Raw genomic sequence first — 22238 nt, 5'->3', positions numbered from 1 at the left:
GTCATGACTATTTGTGCCAGGGCTGTAAATCCTGGATATAAGAGTTCAACATCTAAACTCGATGAGAACAACAAATTGGCAAACTGTTTAAATTTGAATTCTCTGTAGCGTGCATAAAAACACTCTATTTCAAGAGGTGCTCTTGCTTTAACTCTTCTCCTGAAACACCCCAAAACGAAGTAGAATCTGGCCTATCATAATGTTTAATAACATTATCTAGGGACTTCAATCTTGATGATTCTGTTTTTGTAACACAAGAGGGATTCAACAAAACATCAAAATCCTGCAAAAGATGCATCTGCTGCAAATTAAATCTTTCTTCCAGATTCTCTATCAGTGCACTCCAAAAATCATTTTAGCACTCATGAAATCATTTAAAGATTTAGTAGAAACAGATAATTTAATATCTTGAACTCGATGATACCCATTATTAAGAGCAGACTCTAAAATTTCCTTTAGATGAGTGCCATGACCTTCCTCCTTTTTCATTTCCTGCATGCGATTAATAGTTGATTCTAGACTATTAACCAATACGGAGAAGTCCACATCATTGCTCTGAAAAATTCTTTGTTCATAATCAGTAACACATCTCTCAAAAATGACAAGGTGGCTGCAAATGAAAGTTGTGAGCATTGTTTAAGTAGTCCTGAGCCCTTTTCCATAGGATTTCTTGTTTTTCTGTTTACAATTATATCTGTCAGGGCAAGGATCACAGCATCATAACTGATATGATCAATTGCATTCGCAAGTGACAACCACCGAACAGCATTTATGTCTTTGAGAGTTATGTTTGGCTCATTTAACACATCTTGCATCAATTTCAGCTTTACAGTCCTAATATTGGACGTGTGAAAATAAGCATACAATGAGCCTAAAATTCTCTGGCAGCTTTGAAATCAGGATAGTCCATCAGCAGCTTGGGAAACAGCTAAAGCTAAACGGTAAGCTATGCAGTGATAGTACAATAAACCAGGTATCATATCCTGAAATTTTTTGCCAAGTCCATTGTTTTTTCCTATCATAACAGCAGCACCATCTGTTGAAAGGCCAACAACATTTGATAACGGTACTTTTTCATTGAGAAACTTTATTATTATTTCTTTCAGTGCATCTGCGTTGCATTCACCCAATAGTTTTAAATTTGTCCAAAGACTGTTCTGACTTTCATTGTTTTTCAAATATTTCACATATATAATTAATTTATGATCAACTGAAATATCTGTTGACTCATCTAACATTAAAGAAATATAGGGGCTATGTGAAACATCCTCATCCAAATTTTATTCTAATACTTTCGAATTAGCTCTAGTTATGACTGTAACTGAATTTTGAGATAAATTCAAGTGAGTGTCTTTCACAGTCTCATTTCCACAGGATTTCATAAGCATCATTAAAGGCTTAAATGTCGTTAAAGGAAGTTCTTCTTTTCCAATAGTGTAAATAGTTTTGAACACTGCCAAATCGCCATCTATTATTGTAGATTTTTCCTTTTCGATGATATTTTCAAGAGCTTTAGCATCTTTCTTGGCATTTAAAGAAAGCGTGTGTTCCGTAGTTTTTTTTCATGGCAAGACTGAGTACTTCTTTGGAAACATGATGAACTCATTACACCCACGCTATTCTTCCCATTGGCTGATCGACATGTTTTACAAAACATTATATTTTCCTCTTTATTGAAGAGGACCCAAGAAAATTCTTTAAGCCACTTACTTAAAAACTTATGTTTAGAAGTAGTTCCTTCTGGTTGCTCATGACTCTTTGGTTTCTTAGCTGATGGTTCTGAGCTGGTTGACACTTGGCTTGACGGCTTTTTTATAAAAAACACCTTGATGGATTTAGAACTCGTATTTAAATATTTAAATTAATTTTTTTCCTTGGAATAATTGCTTCGGTCTCAAGGGGACCACCCTATTAAATTAAATAGTTTTAAAAAATTAGAAACAAAAAAATATTTTTGATGTGCTTCTCCTAAAAGCTTATCACTTGTAGAAATTTTTGTTTCGTTTTGCAGACTGTATGGAATTTCTTAAATTTAAAATTTTCTTCATATGCAATTTTAATTTCGCTTAAAATATGAATTTTTATATGAAAGGAATTTATCTTATAAGCACGAATACAAATTACAATCGTTTTAAGAGCGACATATATTTAAAATCAGTAATGAGTTAGACGATCTTGCGCCATCAAATTAAAATAATAATAATAATAAAAGTTATACTTCTCTCGCACAGAAAATTAAAAGAAAAAAGAAATTACAGCAGGGTTTGTACAATCCGAAAAAGTACTTATTTTTGCCCAAAAATCGGTAAAAATCTCAAAATTTACGCAAAATACTGATTTTTGAATAGATAGATGTCAGCTAAATATCGATTTTCACATGGGGGGACTCTTAGACAATTAATTTCGTATAACCAGGATGTTAAGTCCCGATTTGCCCACTAGAAGATCGCAAGATGTCTTTTTATCACAGCCGACAATTATCGATGCAGTTCCAATTTTTGTACTGAAAAACATGATAAATTGCAATTTTTTTAAGAAAAAAGCAATAAAACACCCAGATTTGCACTGTAAGACTAGTGAAGATCATGATTTTTTAAAAAGAAGTTTGGAATTAAAATTTTATTTTTGTACTGGTAGTTCTCTGTAAAATTTCGACTTTTTTCCTGACTAGCACAGAATTATGAAAGAATTAAAAATGCAAACACTGTAAGCATAAAAATAATTTAAAGGCATATTAGAAACAATGCTAGAAAAGTTTGAAAAAACTTAATTACCTTTACATATGCTTTTACTTCGCCTTCAATTTTCTGAAAAGAGTGCAAAAGACTTTTCCAGCTCGTAATGTGAAATTTCACCGAACTCCCATGCCATGTGTGTCGATAACCAATTCTACTATTCGAATGACCATTGAGTAACATGGAATGTGTGATGAAATCAGTGCTCATAAATATACAATGAAACTTCAATTTCATTAGTCAGCTTCTTTCTTCTAACCTCTGGCCGTGATCGCTGAGTCAGCACCATGCCGTGCAGGGCCGCGCCTATATTCTTTGTCGCAAAGAAGTCAAGTGAAAATGTCTCGGTGGTGTTTTGAATAGAAAAAAAATATTGTTTATTGATTTCGATGGGGCGCTATGCATATTGTAAGCTAAACCTTTGTTAAAAATTCAGTGCATGAAAATATGTCTGGCTAGTTTTTTAAAGTGTATTTCCGATTTTCAATGTGTGAAATACCCTGTCAGAGGCGTTAAAAATATCTCTGGAAGAGAGTATGTGAATGACAAAAGAGGTTGTAGTTATGCTGTAACTGTTGATGCGATATGTTTCCTAGCACTTGAAGGAGCTGGTTAGATAGAGATAAGCTATGATTTTAGAGCAAGTGCAAGATGGTATCCATGTTTTATGCATGGGAATAGTTTGTCACATCACTGGATAACAACTGCACGTCTTCCGGCAGACTTTGATGATGAAACTTTTAAATTTCAGAGATTTTTTATTTGCAAACAATAAGCTAATGGGTGTACGTTATCTGAAATCAGTCACACAGATACTGGGACAAGCCTGTGCCTGGTACAGTTGTACAAGAAGCTCGTATATTAAGATTGGAGACTGCAAGTGGTGAGAAGTAGTGATGTACAGTTATGCTGGCTGTTCTGGCAGATAGAAGAATGTCACTGTCCATTGTGTTGAAGCAAGACTGTATTCAAGGTATTTTTGTGCATGCACGGGAAAAGAGCTAGTTGCATGAGAATCTCACATTGGACTGGATTTGCAATGGAAGATCTAGTGGCTTGCTGAAACTTATTAGCCTCATAGTTTGGGACAACTTGTGATGTCACTTAACTTTTCAAGTGAATTAAAAACTGATGTAGCTGTGGTCCCTGGAAGCCTAACTTTTATGCTCCATTGCCTTGATGTTACTGTTAATTGCTCTTTAAAAAAATTATTCTATAGACTTCATAATAATTGGATGAATCCAGGAAGTCATGATTTTAATAAAAAAGAAGAATCAAATGTAGAAATATGCAGTGTGTATCTGTGAATATATTCTCACTGCCTGGGAAAGTATCAAGCCTGAAACACTCTTTAAAAAATTTTTCAAGTATGGAATATCCAATGTTCTAGATGGCTCTGAGGATAAGTGTCGTATATCAATACCAACAATAGGGGTGTAGGTGGGGCAGGCAACTATTCTAGTGGTACCAACAGTGATACTGAATAAGAGGTACTAAGCACAGAAACATATTTCTTTTGACCAATAATAAAAATTTTGTCTCCGTGTGTGGTACTGTTTCATTTTAGCAACTTTCACACCTAAAAAAAAAAAAAAAAAAAAAAAAATATATATATATATATATAGTAGATAGTAGACATGCTATCCATGATTCACACTCGAGATTTTTTTTCTTTTTGAATTTTAGCAGTAAAAATTAAGGGTGTAGCTTATACACATAAGAATAAGTTCCCCCCGCCCCCAATATAGGCTTAAATATAGGCTTTCGATGTTGAAGCTGATGACAAATATGATGGCTGTGTTTATAATTTTAGACCTGAAATTTCTTTTTCCAGTCATGGGGCTTTTCTACATTAATAGCATTTTTTATATGAGTTTCATTTATCCAATATTTGCCATTTTGCAAGCTTTCCAGATAGATGAGATTTTATTGTATTAGTGCAACCCTTGTGGCAGAGTGGGATTTTTTTTTTTTGGTAGAAAAAGAATAATGATGCATTATTACAAAAATTTATGAAATGTGTACAAATTATTATATATTGTTAATATATGTATTATAATTTATCCTAAAAATCAATTTTTAGCGTCATTAGTTTTATCAATGCAGGTGACGTAATGATGTGCTGTGCCTGCCCTGGCATTTGAACACCACACCTTGCACTTGCCAGCTGGAGATACTGTCCAGTTACACAACGAAGGAAACTGGTAAAGAAGGAGAACATATCTCTTTTAAAGATACCTCTCTTTTATCCTTCTTTTAAAGGGTTGCTGGGAAGAAGGGGCCTAATCACCAGATTCTGGTGGTTATAAATTATTGTCCAACACCTTTTAGTTTGGGTGTGACTTGTAAAGTTGTTTAAAAATTTTCAAAGCAAGGATATCGAAGAAATCCACATTGCTTCAGCGAGATTCAAATACCGAACTTCTGATTGCCAACCAGATGTGCTGTGCTAAAGGAGAAAATGCTTAAAAAACCTACTTAAAAATGGATACTTTTAATTTTTATTCTGATAGAAATTTGCAACTATTGCTTTAAGAATAGATTCAAAGCATCTGTTGCTCTTAGTGAATTTGCAGCAAAATGTGATATTCGTATTGAAATTTTACTTTGATTCTTTTCACCTCAGGCAGATATAAAAATTGTACATTTTAAAATTGAATTTAACTCAAAAAGTCTTTCCATTTGTGTATTAAAATTGTTGCAAATTGGAGTATGACAAAAACATCTGAAAATAGCAATATTGTTTGTTAAATCTGAAGAACTGTTATGTGTGTAATCATCAGATTTCATGTATTTTGAAAATATGACAACTTCCATTAAGGTAGTTGCCCTGATATGCAAGTATTGGGTCATCCAGAAAATTCTGCGGTTATTTAAATTAAGTGCCTTTTCTTTTAATTATTTTGCTACTGCTGACAAGAAGTGGCCTCGAATCGAGGCAGATGTTTAAATATGATTTTTTTCTAGCAAGTGTTATAATTTTTGTTTCAATGCAGTGCTAAGAATAGAGAACTCAAAAGTTCATTTTTGTCATATTATTTTTATTTTAAAAAAGGAAAAAATGCTAGTCAGATTGCTCATAAAATTTATGCTGTGTATGGACAAAGTGCTGTTTCTGATGACATAATTTAAGGTTGTTTGAGTTGTTTAAGCCAAGAAATTTCAGTTTCAAAGGTGATCCTTACTCTGGACAACCAACCTTTTTTTGATACAACTTGTTACTGGAGACATGGATACTGAACAGTAATGTTACAAGCAAAAGATCACTGGGTAAGGCAAAAGAACCTCCTTTAGTAACATCAGATGAGGCTGCACCCCAGAAAAGTAATGCTTTAAAGTATGGTGGGGACAACAAAGAAATTCTGTAGTATGAATTTTGCCACTAAATCAGGCTCAGGCAATAAATTCGGAAAAGTACTATTCCCAAATGTCAGTTTTAAAAGCAGAAATTGAAGCAAAGCACCCAGAACTGACCAATCATTGAGGCATTTTCTTCTCATTTCAATATTCAGCATCACATTTTGATGATTATCAGATAAAGATTTATTGAAAAAGCTGAGGTGTTTTTTGTTTACCCACCCAATATTCACAGACCTTGTCCCCTCGGATTTTCATCTCTTTAGGTTGCTTAAAAACTCTCTGAATGGTCTCCAGTGTACTTATTTGAAGGCCATCAAACAGTACTTGGTAACGTCTTTCCGAATAAACATGAATAATTTTTTTAAAGGTAATTTTTTAGTTGCTGGACAGATGACAAAAAGTCGTCGAACAAAATGCTGCTTATGCAAATGAATAACATTTTTTATAAAAATTTCATGTTTAAAATGCAAAATAAATAATTTGAGTTTTTAAGTTCTAAAAGATTTTAGCATATTGTCATACACAGAAGAAATTAAAAAAAAAAAAAAAAAAAAAAAAAAGAAGAAAGAAAGAAAATTGGTATTAAGTTCATCAGATTTTAATGCCCCTCCCTCTTTTAAATTTAAATATCTCCAAAATGCTTTGTATAATTTTTAAAAAATTTAATATTTATGTATATTTTAAGTCATAGAATTAAATTATGCAAAAAATTTGGCATGCTGTTTCTAGAAAAGCTTCTATTTTATGCCAAAAAATGTTAGATCAATGCTCTATATAAATCTAATAAACTGTGCTTTTGAAAGCTGGAAAATGCAATTTAGAGTTTGTCCATTGACCAACTGTAATGAGAGATATAGACCTGTTCTTCCTTCTTTATGACTCACTTCGTATGTATTATATACATTCTGTCACACTAAAATATATGCACCCAGAAGGAATCAAGCCACAATCATGAAACTCGCAGGAATGTAGTCCGATAAGAGATATGCAAATGATTTAAATTTCAGCAGCAATGAGAGACAAGGGTAAGTGTGCTATGCACAACTGGGAGAGTTAAAAAGCATGCTTGCTTGCGCCATAGTGCTATTGAAATGAATCTGTAAATTTAGAAGACGGTATTGTGACTAAAGATGCCTCGTTGGTCGAACAGGCATATTGGCTGCCACCTTAATCCAAGTGATACAGTAGTTGCTTGGTGTTGGTGACAATGGATTACGGAAGGGATAGTCTACCATCGCAGAGGGTCAGAGCATCCCAGGAACACAAATAAGTGCAAGGATTGCATAATCATGAGAGCGGCCATTTCTGCTCCAGTAACGCCGCTAGCATCGATTCAATGCCATTTAAAACCTTCCTGTCATCTGATGGTATCAAGGGAAACCATTTGGAGACAACTGACCGACGTTCATTAAGATGCCTACTACTATCCCACATCACAGGAAGTGCCAACTGGATTTTTGCCAAACTTGGGCAAGCTGGAGTGTGACTGACTAGAGGCGTGTGATCTTTAGCGATGAATCGCGATTCAGTCTCAGTGCTGATGACCAATGCACACGTGGGTAGAGGCGGTCAGGCTAGTGGTTTGGTCTGCCATTTTTTGTCGAGCGGCATATAGCGATTACACAAAGTGTGACAGTTTGGGGGAGCGATTAATTGGGACACATGATCACATCTAGTCGTCCTTCAAGGCACTATGACAGCTCACAGGTACTTGGACAACATTTTAATGCTGGTTGTACTGCCTATGCTATCAAGTCACCCAGGTGTCATTTATTAGTAAGGCAATGCTCGTCCACATACTACACGACTCTCCCAACAATGTCTTCAAGAATGTGACATACTTCCATGGCCTGCCAGTTCACCAGACCTCTCACAATGGAGCATATTTAGGACATGCTTGGAAGGCAAATGCAGCAGTCCCGGAATATTGGTTAATTAACTTCCCAGTTGCAGAGATTATGACATGATCTTCGGCAGAGAGTCATAGGTGACCTACTTGATTCAATGCCATGTTTTGGCTTGTATAGCTGTCAGAGGTGGCGGCTATCCTACTTACTGATTTGTAACCTTTTTCATTCTATAACTTCTTAATAAAATATTTTCTTCTGAATTTGTATTCATCTGTTTGTCTTCTCATACACTGCATACATATTAAGTTTCGTGATAGCAGTTCGTTTCCTTCTGGATGCATATATTTTTTTTTGTGACAGACTGTATATGTACTTTTTATCGTAATTTGCTGTCACAGGGCAGTCACTGTTTTTATTTTTTATGGGATCCAAAAGGCACAAAATAAATTAAATATTTTTAATAGAAAGTGTTTTGTGTATAATTATAATAATCAGTGCAGCTTAAGGAAAGTCATACAGAAGTTAACTTTGTAGTGTATGATGCATGTATGATATTTACTCCTCTATTGTACATAAGTTTCGGGGGGGGTGGAAAGCTATTGGCTGTGTTCGCAGACATTTACTAGGATCAATAGTCAGAATTATAAAGTTTCTGAAAATAAAGTAGGTAATGTTATGAAAACTGTTTATAAAAAATTAGCATTTGCTCAAGGCCTGCTATAGAAGTTACAACTACTAGTTCTTGTTCTGCTCAATACGGAACTATTAATTACTATGTGAATGGTTTTTGTTTTAAAATTATTCCTTAAAGTTTAGGGGAAATTTTAGGAGAATGTTAGATTTGTGTTGAAATTCATGTAAAGAGGGGCTACATGACAAAAACCAAATTTTACAGAAGCAGCAGTAAATGATTCCATTCCTCACAAGAAAATCAGAAGATATTTGAAAAACACTGAATTACATGGATCCTAGTTATATTGATCTCGCAATTTTTTGTTGACTTCTGACATTCTTGTGAGGATTGGGATACTTTTTGTTTTTAGTTGCTTCTGTAAAATCTGACCTTTGTCACATGCCCCCTTTTTATGTCTTCCGATTCAATTATGTGTTAGAAAGTGATCTTAGTAAATTTATTTTCTAATATATCCACGAATTTCATGTATAAAAGTACAAACAGTTTGCATTTATGAGTAGTTTTTTTGCTCTTTGGGTCCAATAAAAAGATAAATTTTGTGTTCTGAAACCTGTTCTTTCCTCAAGGATAAAAATTATTCTCATAAAATTATCTAGTAAGTATATATAAGGATATATCTAGGACTGTAAGTATATATCTAGGACTGTAAGTATATATCTAGGATTGGTCTGTAAGGAAATTAAGTTCAGAGCCATCAATCTCTATTAAATATTTTTTGATGCAGTGATAATGAATTTATATATTTCTTTTAATGTAATTTTTTTGTTTTTGTTTTTTAGTATTCTATCATTGATGCTTGTATAATGTTTTTATGTTTAGTAATATAGTTTAACTGTGCCATGAGCCATTACCATGAGCATAAGCAAACGTGCCATTCGGACAGTTATTCACAAAAAAGGGTGGGTTAATGAACATCCATTAATCATGTAGTAAGGATTTTTTCCATTATTTTTTTCCTTTTTTTCACTGCGTTTGAAGCGCGAGTCAATGAGCATAGAATTAAGGAAGCAGAAACTTACTTTTAAATAAGCTGGTCATAATTTATAAATATAACAGTTTAATTGCATTGCATTTAATTTGTGCATTTATTTGTTGGTAAATATATTAATTATGCTGTATATGTGTAATTTTATGATAAAATGTAACAACTATTATTGTAAAATAATGGTTATTTTAATTATTATATATTTTATTGTGTTATTTTTATTATATTATCATTATAATGAATTCTAATATAATAGTTATTGTAATTGATTATAAACTTAAAATAATAAAAAATTATGATTATGCTGTAATAATGAATTAATATATATCTTTTATCTTTGAGCTAAAATACATGTGCATTAACCCCTTCACAATGTCATGTTGCTGAACTAAAAAACCCTCTGCAGATGGGTATGTCATATGCATCAGTCCCAAATGTTGCTAGCAGCGGTGATACATCACGCTTACATTGATTGTCCAGATGGGTGTTTCATATATTCATTCTCAAACATACACATTCCTTTAGAATTTGTTTAAATCACTAGATGGCACTCTGTCTTCAATACGATTAGTTTATTTGAACATATACATTGTTGATCTTGTGTCCGTAAAGTACTTTCTGATTCTGGTGATTCGTTTAGATATACGAGCAGATGATATAAAGTAAACAATACCCAGCTGACATGCAGTTGGCTTTACGTGATAATAAACATTGAACAGTTTCCGATGCTTCAAATTTGTTTTATTCCTATGGGAAGATTGGGAGTGGACCTATGGTTTTAGAAACTCCAGTTTGTATCATCTTTAGATTGCAGATATAAGTTTTTGCACTCGTAATAGAGCTAAACTAATAGTGTGATGTCCAAGAGACAGACATTTTTAGTGGAAGAAGAGTATATTCGAATTGTAAAGCCCATGAGTGTCTCTTTTAATACCGAAATTTCCTTGAAGATTGAATTGGAAGTTTGTTTTACTTTCACATCACAATCCAGCAGAACACTGGCTACTCCATCATGAAATTGATCTGTTAAGTAATTGAAGCCTTATGAATTTACGGGAATTGCAGAGTAAACGTAAGTCAAAGTTATAAAAATGAAATTTTTTTTTTTTTATACCATTTTTTTACTTCCTTGTATGAAGTAAAAATGAAGTATTGTAATCGTAAAAAAATTTCGGGTAACATATTTCAAAGAAAATATCAAAGAAAATATTTGACCACTATCGTATGTAATTTAACGAAGTTTTTGCGGGACATCTGTATGTAAAGACAGAATAAAGGACTCTTTTCCCACAAAAAAATTATAAAACTGATTTAAAATGAATTCTGAAGAGATTTTTTCGTGGTATCTGTACGTGCGTACAAATGTACGTACATATCTTGCATAACTCAAAAGTGAGTAGCCTCAGTACATTTAAATTTTGTACATAGGACTGCTATAACATGTAGATTCGCACCTCCCATTTTGATTGCAATCGGTGGTACCAAAAAGTATATAAATATATATTATATATATATATATATATATATCCACTCTGTTAACTCGACTCAGTGAGCTCAGTTTCTTTATTCTCATATGTTTGTAAATTGTGCATTTTTTGCTTTAAAAATGATTGAATTATGTTGTTCTGGTTAAGATTTTTATGCCTTTAATTAACCTGCATGTAATAATTGTGGAATTATCAACAATTTAAAAGTTTTTTTAAGTGCGGCTAAGCCTAATTTCTGATTACCATGGCAGCCATGTTTGTTTACATTTGAAACAGCAAAATAGTGATTTGTTGTCAATCTAGAGAAACTAAGCTTCGCAACAACAAAGAAATGTCTTCTTTTATTCATATTCTTATTGCAAATTAAATTATGCTTAATTCATTCTGGAATTAACATTTAAGTTATTAGCTTGTTTTGGCATAGAAACTGTAATTTTAGTTGTAAAAATTGTCTTTTTAATTGTTTTAACTGTATTTGGCATTTTATGTTTTTCTATAGCTTTCAAATTTTAATGAAAATATTTTGAATTTTTATGTAGTTTTGACTTGTCGCGAAGTGATAACTGAATTAATTAATAGTGCATGCACATTAGGTAAGCATCGCTGAATTGGCTGTGAAAAACTGTTCTTTTTTTTTTCTTTGTTTTTAAATTTCTGTTATACATCATTTTAGATTTGTTATAGTATTTGAATAGAACTTGTAGTAATTCTTCAGATGATATAATTTTTGTGCACTCTGAGTTATAAAATGAATGTTAATGTTGTTAAGTGAACGTAGTGCCGAAGTTTCACTATGGTAAATAAATATAGTGAACTTTAAAAAGTGCATTTATAATACAGTCAAAAGTCTTTAATCCGGACTCGTCGGGACTTCGGCGATTCTGGATTATCGATTTTTCCGGATTATAGATCATCAGTTTAAATCTGGTAAGATGGCATGCAGAAATTATAAAATTAAAAATATGAAACCATAATTTATAAAATAATAAGCAATTATGATCTAAAGGGTATCAAAATTTACAAAAAAAAAAAAAAAAAAAAGCTTAATATTTATTTGTTTACTTTATTAAACATTTCTTTCTACGCGCGCATGCATAAAGCATACATTATGCATAGCCGAAATTAGAAAATTGCAACCAGAAAACTATTTGATTTGTATTCGTGATATTTATATTGACGAGGAATTTGATTTAAATCATATCAAAGATGGAGTACATCGAGATGAAATACTACATTTAGTAAGTAATTCTAAGCCGAATAAAATAAAAACATTTGCCCTGAAGATAATGATAGTGCTGACAGATCAACTTCCAGTTCATTGCGCGCCGCGACGCCCCCCCCCCCCCCATCCCGCGCAGAGCAGCGTGAAATTGATAAAGAGATTTCGGAACGGTTAGATAAACAAAGGATATGCCTTTATCCATTTTTTGGAGCAATTCCACTTTTTGTTTGATGGACATCGAAACATACTTTTGTTTTGTAGATCCTTTGGGAGCTCCAGCATCGGAAATTCTATTTGACATAATCGAAAGTTCAAGCTTACTTTTATAAAATTGCTCTTACAGTCTGTAAAATATAATAAGTCGGATCCAATTCGAAGATTAACGAACAACACAATCATCAACATTAACTGAAATAGGTAATTAGATAATTTTAGCTAATACCGTCCGTTGTACATTAAACGCGCACGCGAAAACGTATTCTGCGCTTGCTCACACGCATATGCGCAGTTGTAAAGGTCTTACGCGCTCGCGTAAATGCCTATGCGCATGCGTCAATGCGGCACATGCGCAGAAAGATTTTTGCTTTGATTATGGGTGTCCGAATTGACGACTTTTGACTGTATTGTGGTTTATGCGCTATCGACGAAGTAGATTTAATTCAAAATTCATTAACTGTTAATTCAATATTTTAAAATGAAATGCAGGAAAAATTGCATTTAATTCAATATTCCTTATAAGGAAGTCGTGTGGTAATTCATTTAAAGATTTCATTTTTTCATTCATCATATTTTTTTTTTCAATTATCTAATGAACATAATAGTTGAAGAAACTAATAATTTCTATAAACTAAAAAATGAGTGAAACTCCATCTTCATCCAAAATCGACATGCTCTTCTAGAAGTGCCTAAAATGAGGAGATTCCTAGGATTAATTATTCTGCTGGGATGGAATAATTAAAAAGTTTGACCTCAAAATGTGTTTGATGATGAATGAAATGATAGCGATTAAATTATTACATACTGTCTCCTTTCTGAATCATTTATACTATAATATTTGATCATATATTTTATTATTTTTTATGTATGTTTAGGTAGAGATTTATGCAAGTTTTTTAGATTTCATCAAAATGAGTCAAATATTTTATTTTGCATTTAGGTTTTAATTAAAAAATTTTCAGAATCTCTTGATATAAAGTTAGACTTAGCAATGCAAAATATCCCATCGTGCGAGATCGTACTTCTGCAACAACACACTGTCACCAAGGTGAGTTGTGCTAAGCGGCATGCCGTCTTGTAAGAGGATTAACTACTGATGCATATATGATACATCCATTCTGAAGGGGTAATACACATTGGAAAAACATATTTCTTAATAATTAGTTTTAATAATTATATGATAATAATTGGTTGTTAGTGTTAATTAATTATAATAAATAATTATTATATTTCATTTTTGCACTAAAATCTATATCAATTATTACACATATTTTGATTTTGGGGAAGAAAGAAAAAAAGAAATTTATTTTAGGAAAGAAGAACGAAACGTATTCTTGCATAAAACATTGCAATATTGGCAAAAGTTCTGTTAAATTGTTAAATCAATTGTGATCAAGGCGGATCACACTTAAATGGGGTGGAAAGCTGTTGACTTTTTTTTAATCTATGCAAAGAATGCTTCCACTAGAAAAGATAGTTCCATTATTTTTAGTGATCGTGTTTTTAAAAGTTAAAAATGAAATATGCACTTTTCAGGTAAAATTGATAAAGTATGAAAAAAATCAAAATTTTTTGCAATCATTGCGAATCTTTGCAGTTTTTCTGCGAATGTGAAACAAAGGTGCTGAAAATAAGAAAGACGACTGACAATAGGTCTCCTGATGACATCAGGACTTTCTCTTCTTCGATAGTAAATTAACTTTTCCTGGTGAAGAATTAATTCTGATGTAACCTTCCCTACCCTGCGGCATATAATTAGCATTCCTTTTGAGTGAATCTTAAGTGATTTGGCAGAATAATTCAGTCAAGGTTGCATTTGTCACATTTGAACTATATATGTATTTTACTTTTCACCTTTGTACAATGTGCATGCTTTTTTTAATAAATGTGTTTTATTTCAGTGTAATGTGCATGATAAAGTATATGGCCCTATTTCTGATATGTGGAAGAGGTATTGTATTATCTATTAATTCATTAATGCTTCTTGCATGAAATTATTTTTATGAGTATATTTATCACAAATAATAATGAATTACAGCTATTAAGGATTCTGCAGTGCCTTAGCAAAATCTTAGATAAAACATGGATGTTTATGGCTATATTATCTGTGAAATTGGAGCTTAAAATTTTTTCTTAAACAGTTAATGGTAAAAGAAGAGATGTACAAAACTTTCAGATTTGATCTTTTGGGTACTTTTAGTCAGAAATGAGGCTATAAGCATATAGACGTTATCAGGTTCAATGTTTCTTCTAACCTTCTTCGGAAACATACAATGACCTGACTAGGAACAGAGAGCTTACTAAAGCTATGTTCACTAATTGTAGTAAGTAGACAGGATACAGACGAAGGGTATACAAAACCCTTTATTTTTCTTTATATACAATGACTTCCGTATTTCGGAATACAATGACCCTCCACTCGGGGTCTAACGTAAAAGGTATAAAAAAAAACTAAACTCTAATTTAACTTTAGAATAACACACGTGGAAGATTGGCCTTATAATAACAGGAAGCGTATGTAGCACAGAGACTGTGAACACTACAATACGTTTAATTTATTAAGAGGATTAAAACCTCTGGCCTGGAAGGCAAATAGCAACTGCGTAACTTCTAAGGTAAGCGGCCTGCTTCGAACTCACTGCTTCCTCTCTTTCGCTTGGCAAAAAGGCCACACTTAAATACTTGGCGTTCGCCAGACAAACTTTGCATAAAAACCTTCACGCTTATAACTCTGGCCGGAAGTAGAAAATAAGAAGTGATAGTAAAGATTTAAAATAAAATAAACGTTAGTAAAACTTAAGATCCTTACAACGTCATGTCCTTATTTCAGATAATTCCTGTACTAAAAACCCTGTGATGAAACTTCTATTTATGGTAACTTCAATTAACTAAAACTAAAATGTATATAAAAACCTTTAAAGGAAAAATTAAGTTGTGAAGGAGAGTAGAAATAGCATGTTCGAAAGAGGCGCTTCTTTGGTATTATTTTTTAAAAACTTTAAACAGCAAACTTAAAGCTCAGATAGGAAAACTAGCCTTTGTCATTTGTGTTACCGTATATTTTATTGAGCAAAGTGGATCTGCATCATCATCATGCTGCTATTTATTACATGAAAAATAGCAACATTACATAGATGTTTGAATGCATTACTAGGAAAGAAATAATCTATGTGACAAAGATACTACCATTATCAAAAAGTATTGGGAATAATTCATTAAAAATATGCATATGGAAAAAATTGCTTATGAACGTTTTTTTAGGAGTTATATACACAGTATGCAGCGACACAGAAATCTTTAGAAAAAGATGCTAAAAGAATAAAAATCCTGTCCTCTTTTTTTTTTTTTTTAATTCCCTTCAAAAAGGACACCAGCTTTTCCAAAAACTTATGTAAAAAGCAGATCACATTACCCCTTAATAACAACAACAACAACAAAAATGTATGCACTTATTTACTCTAAGCGAGTATGGTTTTGCTCTACAATTATTAAAAATTATACAACATTTGCTACTTATTTCTCTTGATTTTAGGAATTTTGAAACTAAAAAAGTGTGTAAATAAAAAATTCATAAGTTATACCAGAGTGATTATTTGCATTTTTGGGACACTGAGTGAGAAAATTTAAGATTTTTTACTTGCATATAGCTGAAGTTTATTTATACATAAATCAATTAGTGCTGCCATTTGTAGCCTCCATTAAGTGTTAGAAACATGTTTTCAGAGTTAAACCATCAAATAAGCAATGCAGAGCAGAAGAAAAAAAAAATTATGTATGTTTCAAATTTTGACTCGTTGCATCAAAGGTTTGAAAGCAGAGAATGAACCAAAGATTAATCTTGCTTTGATAGACCATCTACTTCAGCTGATAAACAATACTTTGACCAAGTCAGAGGTTTGGTATTTAGCAATCATTGTTTAACTATAGAGATTTAATGAAAGTTTGCCATCACCACAAATATCATCTGTGCGAACAGTTAGCTTTGGCATACTTAATAATATTTTGTACGAGGTGTCTGAAATGGAACTGTTATGCTAGCATATTAGAACCAACATGTACTTGAAGTTCTGTTGCAAAAAGTGAGCTAGAGAATGTCACCAAATGATGTGTTAAGCACTAATGTTGCATCATATGACACTGTAAAGGTTTAGTACCGAAAGTTCAAGAACAAGGACTATGATATTCAAGAGGCAGAATGTTATGGCCAACATACTGATGTTGATAAGGCCTACCTGCGAGAACCTGTGGAAAAAGATCAGTATGCAATCATTCAAGAGCTTGCTAAGGAGTTAGACATTAGTGCCATATCCATTAGCCGCACTCTGCATCGCATAAACTCAACACACAAGTTCAGTCACTGGATGTGGCAAGATCTAACTCAGGCAGATAAGAAAAGACATGTTCTGTACAAATCTGCTCGAATATCAAGGCAAGGACAAAATTCTTAACCAGATTGTCAATTGTGATGAAAAGGGGATTTACGTCAACAACATAGACCGAAAAGGGGTTGGTCTGCATCCATTGAGCCATCAGCAGTGTTGCAAAGCACAATTTGAGGGATTACCATGGTATTATCCATAAAGTGTATCTGGGAAAAGGTAAAACCCTAAACAGTAAGGTATACAGCGAGATGTTAATCGGTGTTAATACTGCTATTAAGGAAAAATGTTGAACTGAGTTCCAGTGTAAAAAAGGTAATGTTCCATCAAAATAATACAAGACCACATGTGTCTGCAGTTAACGTCTGGACTCTGTACGGAACTTGAATGGGATCCTTTGCCTCACCCACCATATAGCCCCGACACTTTCAGCCACCAAGTTTCTGGGCTTGAAAAACTACCAAAACGTTTGCAGAAAATCACGGATTTAGATGGCCATTACTACCCACACTAAAGGTACTGCTTTCATGTTTTTTTCCCTCCTAACTTTATTAAGAATGTTTTCTGGCAGAAAACTTTTGTTACAACCAGTTATTTTGTACGAGGATATTATTGAAAAAGTTGCTATTTTATTTGAATCCTGTCAAGCAATTTTTAAAAGATTAGTTGAACTTGTAGCATGTTGATTTCCCAATTGGTTTTAAAAGCATTGAATTTTTCCAAGAAACATTGTGTTTGAGTGGCTAAGGAAATATTTCTCTAAGTATATCATTCTAAAAATTTTGTACTACTCATGAGTAAATGCAAATCTGTCTTTTAATATAGAGGTAGCTCAATAATCAAGTGAATGACACTTGAAAGGTAAAGCAAGATCATATCAAAATTGGTAAAAAGATGTAATGTTGCCCATTTTCTTTGGCTGTTGTGTTAATCTGCATTTTGAATTTCAGCCAACTGACCAAATTGTTAACAGAGAATATTGTTTTAATGTTTTGCAATGTTTCTGTAAGTTAAAAAGAGAGAGAGAGAGATCTGAATTATGATGGGAAACTGGGGATCTTGCACATTAATAATGCACTTGCTCATAATTTTCTTAAGAATTTTTGACCAAAAATTGAAGATATGGCTCTGTATTAACTGATATGACATTATGCAACTTCTTCTTATTCTCCCAGTTAAAACTGTTGCTTTTATGATCATCATTTTGAATCTGTTGATTTAATAAAATAAACTTTGGGAGTAGTTCTGAAGGGATCTCATAAAAATGTCTTTAAAATATGTTCTAGGATTGAAAAATATATATATTGGCATAGATGCATTGCATTTGGAAGTGATTACTCATTCTAAAACTTCTTTATCACATTAATATATGTATATATGTACCAACCTGGCGAATCATTATTTATTATATTTTGCTTTCATCATCACATGTTTATCAACACATGACAACTTGAGTAATTACTCATGCAGTGATGCCTAAACAATTTCTTTTATACTAGTAATTGAATAACAAATGAATAACATTTGCCTTTATGATAAAAAAACACACGCACAAAATTTCCTAGATGACCAAATATAAACTTGCCCATAAAAGTGACTGATTAACTAACAGTAAGAGATCTTTTTGCTCAAGAAACAAAGGTTTTTAAAAAAAAGAGTTATGTAGTTTTGAGAACAGCATGTGAGATACAAAGACATGCAATTACTGAAGTAATATTTTCAATAATTCAAGTACAGTTTTATAAATTAAAATAAAGATGCCTACCTATGTCACAGGAATGATTAGTTATCATTTCATAGGAAACCACATAGCAGAAACTTTTGATTGTGATGAGATGGTTAAAAAAACTAAACTTGGAAATGATTTTCTTACAAATTGCGTGAACATGAGTTATTTTCTTTTACATTTTACGTTTCAATATTAAAAAAAAAAATTAACCAAGTCATAGCTGAACATATTGATTAGAACCATACAGAATACAGTTTGACAAGAAATGAAGAATTCAGTAACATTATCTGTGTTTATAGCCCAAAGAGGCAATTTGCCCAGAAGGACTATTAATTTCGTTTTGGCATTTTGCATTGATTCACTATAAACAATGAATCACTTTTTAAATTATTGCCACCAAATATCATAGCCCCGTATGATATTTTAAGAAATTAGATAATGCATAATTAGATCTGCATAAATGTATGTGTGCTTCTCGCGTTGTGATAAAACAAGGGTACCTAGAGCCATAAAATTTTGAATAACATACATCTCCACTTGAATATGGGCATTTGGAAGCCCAAATTTGGAATTTGTTTTATTATCTTTTTCACATTTTGTAAAGCATTTATGAGTTTTTGATTAATAAACTCAACGATTTCAAAGGTAGCAATGGCAGCACTCTATGTGTGAAAAAAAAAAAAAATCTATCTCCAGCATGTGAGACTGTGTATCGGAAAATAATTTTAAAATTGTTTGCAATATTGCTCTTGAACTGAATTTTGTGTTTTAAGTGCAAAAGAAATATTTAATAAATAAAGGTAACACACAAAACATTGAAAAAACACCCCTTTGTGCTTAGTATTAAAATCTGTATGCCTTCAGATATTTTTTTTTCTTTTAATTGTTAAAAGTAGTTACTATGGCTTATCTAAAATGGCTTTGCCTTATTTAATGTGTATAAATTTGGATCTAGTACATGTGAATATATATACAGTGGTGGCCAAAATTGTGGACACTTTTGGAAATTTTTGTTTTTGAACTTTGTATGCTTATAGAAAATGTTACGTTTCCCAAAATGCAAACTTGTATATATCATTTTAAAGAGAATTTATTACTGAATTCAATACAAAACACAAAATTAAATTATTTGCAATACAAAAAAAGTTATGTGTACTTTAATATAAATAAAAAACACAGTTATGAAGTGGTTTGTAATGTCTAGCTTTCCTGGCCAATCACTGTTCTTGTTCTGAGAACCAATCAAATGTTAGTACCTGCCAGTTGAAGCTGACATCATGTTTACACTTGAAACAATTCATTATTTTTCTTTGTTCTGTAGAAGGAGGACCTGTTTCTTATACACAGCAATTACAAATAGGAATTTTTGTAAAAATTTTTAATATTTAGTCAAGAAGAAATGACATCAAATAAAAGAGTAGATTGGACACCTAGAAAGAGATGTAATATTTTTGTGTTACGAGAAAGTGGTCTTTCCGATGCTGAAATTGCAAGACAGGTGGGTGGTTCAGTGACTACATCTGGAGTCCGAAAGTTTTGTTTACAATATCAGAAGACAAATTCAATAAAAAAACAAAGAAGGAAAAGGCCGAAAAAGGTGCACCACATCTATTGATGACAGAAAATAAAAAGACTTTGTCTCCAAGATAGAAAAATGTCATCAGCGGCCATCAGAAGTGATCTGAATGATGCTGGTGTTTCTGTCAGCTCAAGAACAATCAGGAGAAGATTAACAGATGTTGGACTGAGAGGTAGAATTCCACGAAAAAAGCCTTATCTTAATTTTCAGCAACGAAAAAAAAAAAAAAAAGACTACAGTGGGCAAAGGAACATATTAATTGGACAGATGATCAGTGGTCACAAGTTATATGGAGTGATGAAACTAAGGTATCATTATTCGGTAGTGATGGGCGAAAATATGTAAGACATAGAATAGGAGAAGAGCTACATCCTGACTGCATTCAAGCAACTGTGAAGAACCCAGTTAGTGTTATGATTTGGTCATGCATGTCAGCAGATGGTATTGGTCGCCTTCATGTCATCGATGGGACACTGAATGCCAGAAAATACATTGACACTATTCTAGAACCAAAACTTTTACCTTCCATCAGAGATCTCTTTCCCAACAATGCTTCGTTTATTTTTCAGCAGGATTCTGCTCCTTGCCACACGGCCAAAATATCAAATGAGTGGTTTCGTACAAAGAGCATTAAATTGTTGTCATGGCCAGGAAACAGTCCTGACCTCAATCCTATCGAAAATTTGTGGCACCGTTTGAAAACTCTTGTCCGAATGAGGCGCACATCAAATAAAAGGGAACTAATATAGGCTATAATTGTTTCCTGGCATCATGTAATAACGAAAGAAGAGCTTAAAACTCTTGTCAGCTCAACAAAACGTCGATGTGAAGCTGTAATAAAAAATAAAGGGTACCCTACTAAGTACTGATAACTCACTGCAATCATCACTATCTAATGTATATCGATAGCTATTATCGTTTAACTTTTTTGTATTGCAAATAATTGAATTTTGTGTTTTGTATTGAATTCAGTAATAAATTCTCTTTAAAATGATGTATACAAGTTTGCATTTTGTGAAACGTAACGTTTTCTATAAGCATACAAAGTTCAAAAACATAAAAATTTGCAAAAGTGTCCACAATTTTGGCCACCACTGTATATATATATATATATGTACCATATGTATCATAAAAAAGTAGTTTCTTTAGAAGTTAACATTTTGTTACTTTTGAATTTGCTTGTTTTATCATTTTATATATAAGCACAGCAGAAAGTATGGAAATTTATTTTCTCATTTTTTTACGGAAATAGTTATATTGTTTGTTTTATATAAAATTTCTTGTCAAACTGTATTCTGTATGGTTCTAATCAATAGGTTCAGCTATGACTTGGGTTAAATTTTTTTTTTTTTTTTTTTTAAATATTGAAACGTAAAATGTAAAAGAAGATAACTCATGTTTATACAATATGTAAGAAAATCATTTCCAAGTTTATTTTTTTAACCATCTTATCACAATCAAAAGTTTCTGCTATGTGATTTCCTATGAAATGATAACTAATCATTCCTGTGACATAGGTAGGCATCTTTATTTTAATTTATAAAACTGCACTTGAATTATTGAAAATATTCTTTCAGTAATTGCATGTCTTTGTATCTCCTATGCTGTTCTCAATTACTACATAACTTTTTGTTAAAAACCTTTGTTTCTTGAGCTAAAAGATCTCTTACTGTTAGTTAATCAGTCACTTTATAGGCAAGTTTATATTTGGTCATTTAGGAAATTTTGTGTGTGTGTGCTTTTTTTTTTTTTTTTTTTTTATCAGAAAGGCAAATGTTATTCACTTGTTATTCAATTACTAGTATAAAAGAAATTGTTTAGGCATCACTGCATGAGTCATTACTCAAGTTGGCATGTGTTTATAAACATGTGGTGATGAAAGCAAAATATGATAAATAATGATTCGCCAGGTTGTTTTCAGTTATATGCAATATTAGTAGGTGATCAACGATGTTTCGGTTTGAGATGTATGTCAATCAGATAATTTAGCTATGGAGCCAAG

At 32.3% G+C, this 22238-nt stretch overlaps 1 protein-coding gene across 1 annotated transcript in view; it reads left to right on the top strand.

The window, feature by feature from the left end:
- The window catches only part of LOC118201125 (CDAN1-interacting nuclease 1), a 98321-nt gene that overhangs the window by 52305 nt on the left and 23778 nt on the right, over window positions 1-22238 (top strand). The window contains exon 8 of the mRNA XM_085822996.1: window positions 14451-14500. Within this exon, the coding sequence (XP_085679122.1) occupies window positions 14451-14500 (50 nt within the window). The remainder of the gene's footprint in view (window positions 1-14450; window positions 14501-22238) is intronic.

This window comes from Stegodyphus dumicola, chromosome 8 (genome assembly GCF_044657685.1).
Source record: "Stegodyphus dumicola isolate Sdum_Otavi_A_Nest chromosome 8, ASM4465768v1".
Taxonomy (NCBI): domain Eukaryota; kingdom Metazoa; phylum Arthropoda; class Arachnida; order Araneae; family Eresidae; genus Stegodyphus; species Stegodyphus dumicola.
This window is presented reverse-complemented; position numbering and strand designations above follow the sequence as displayed.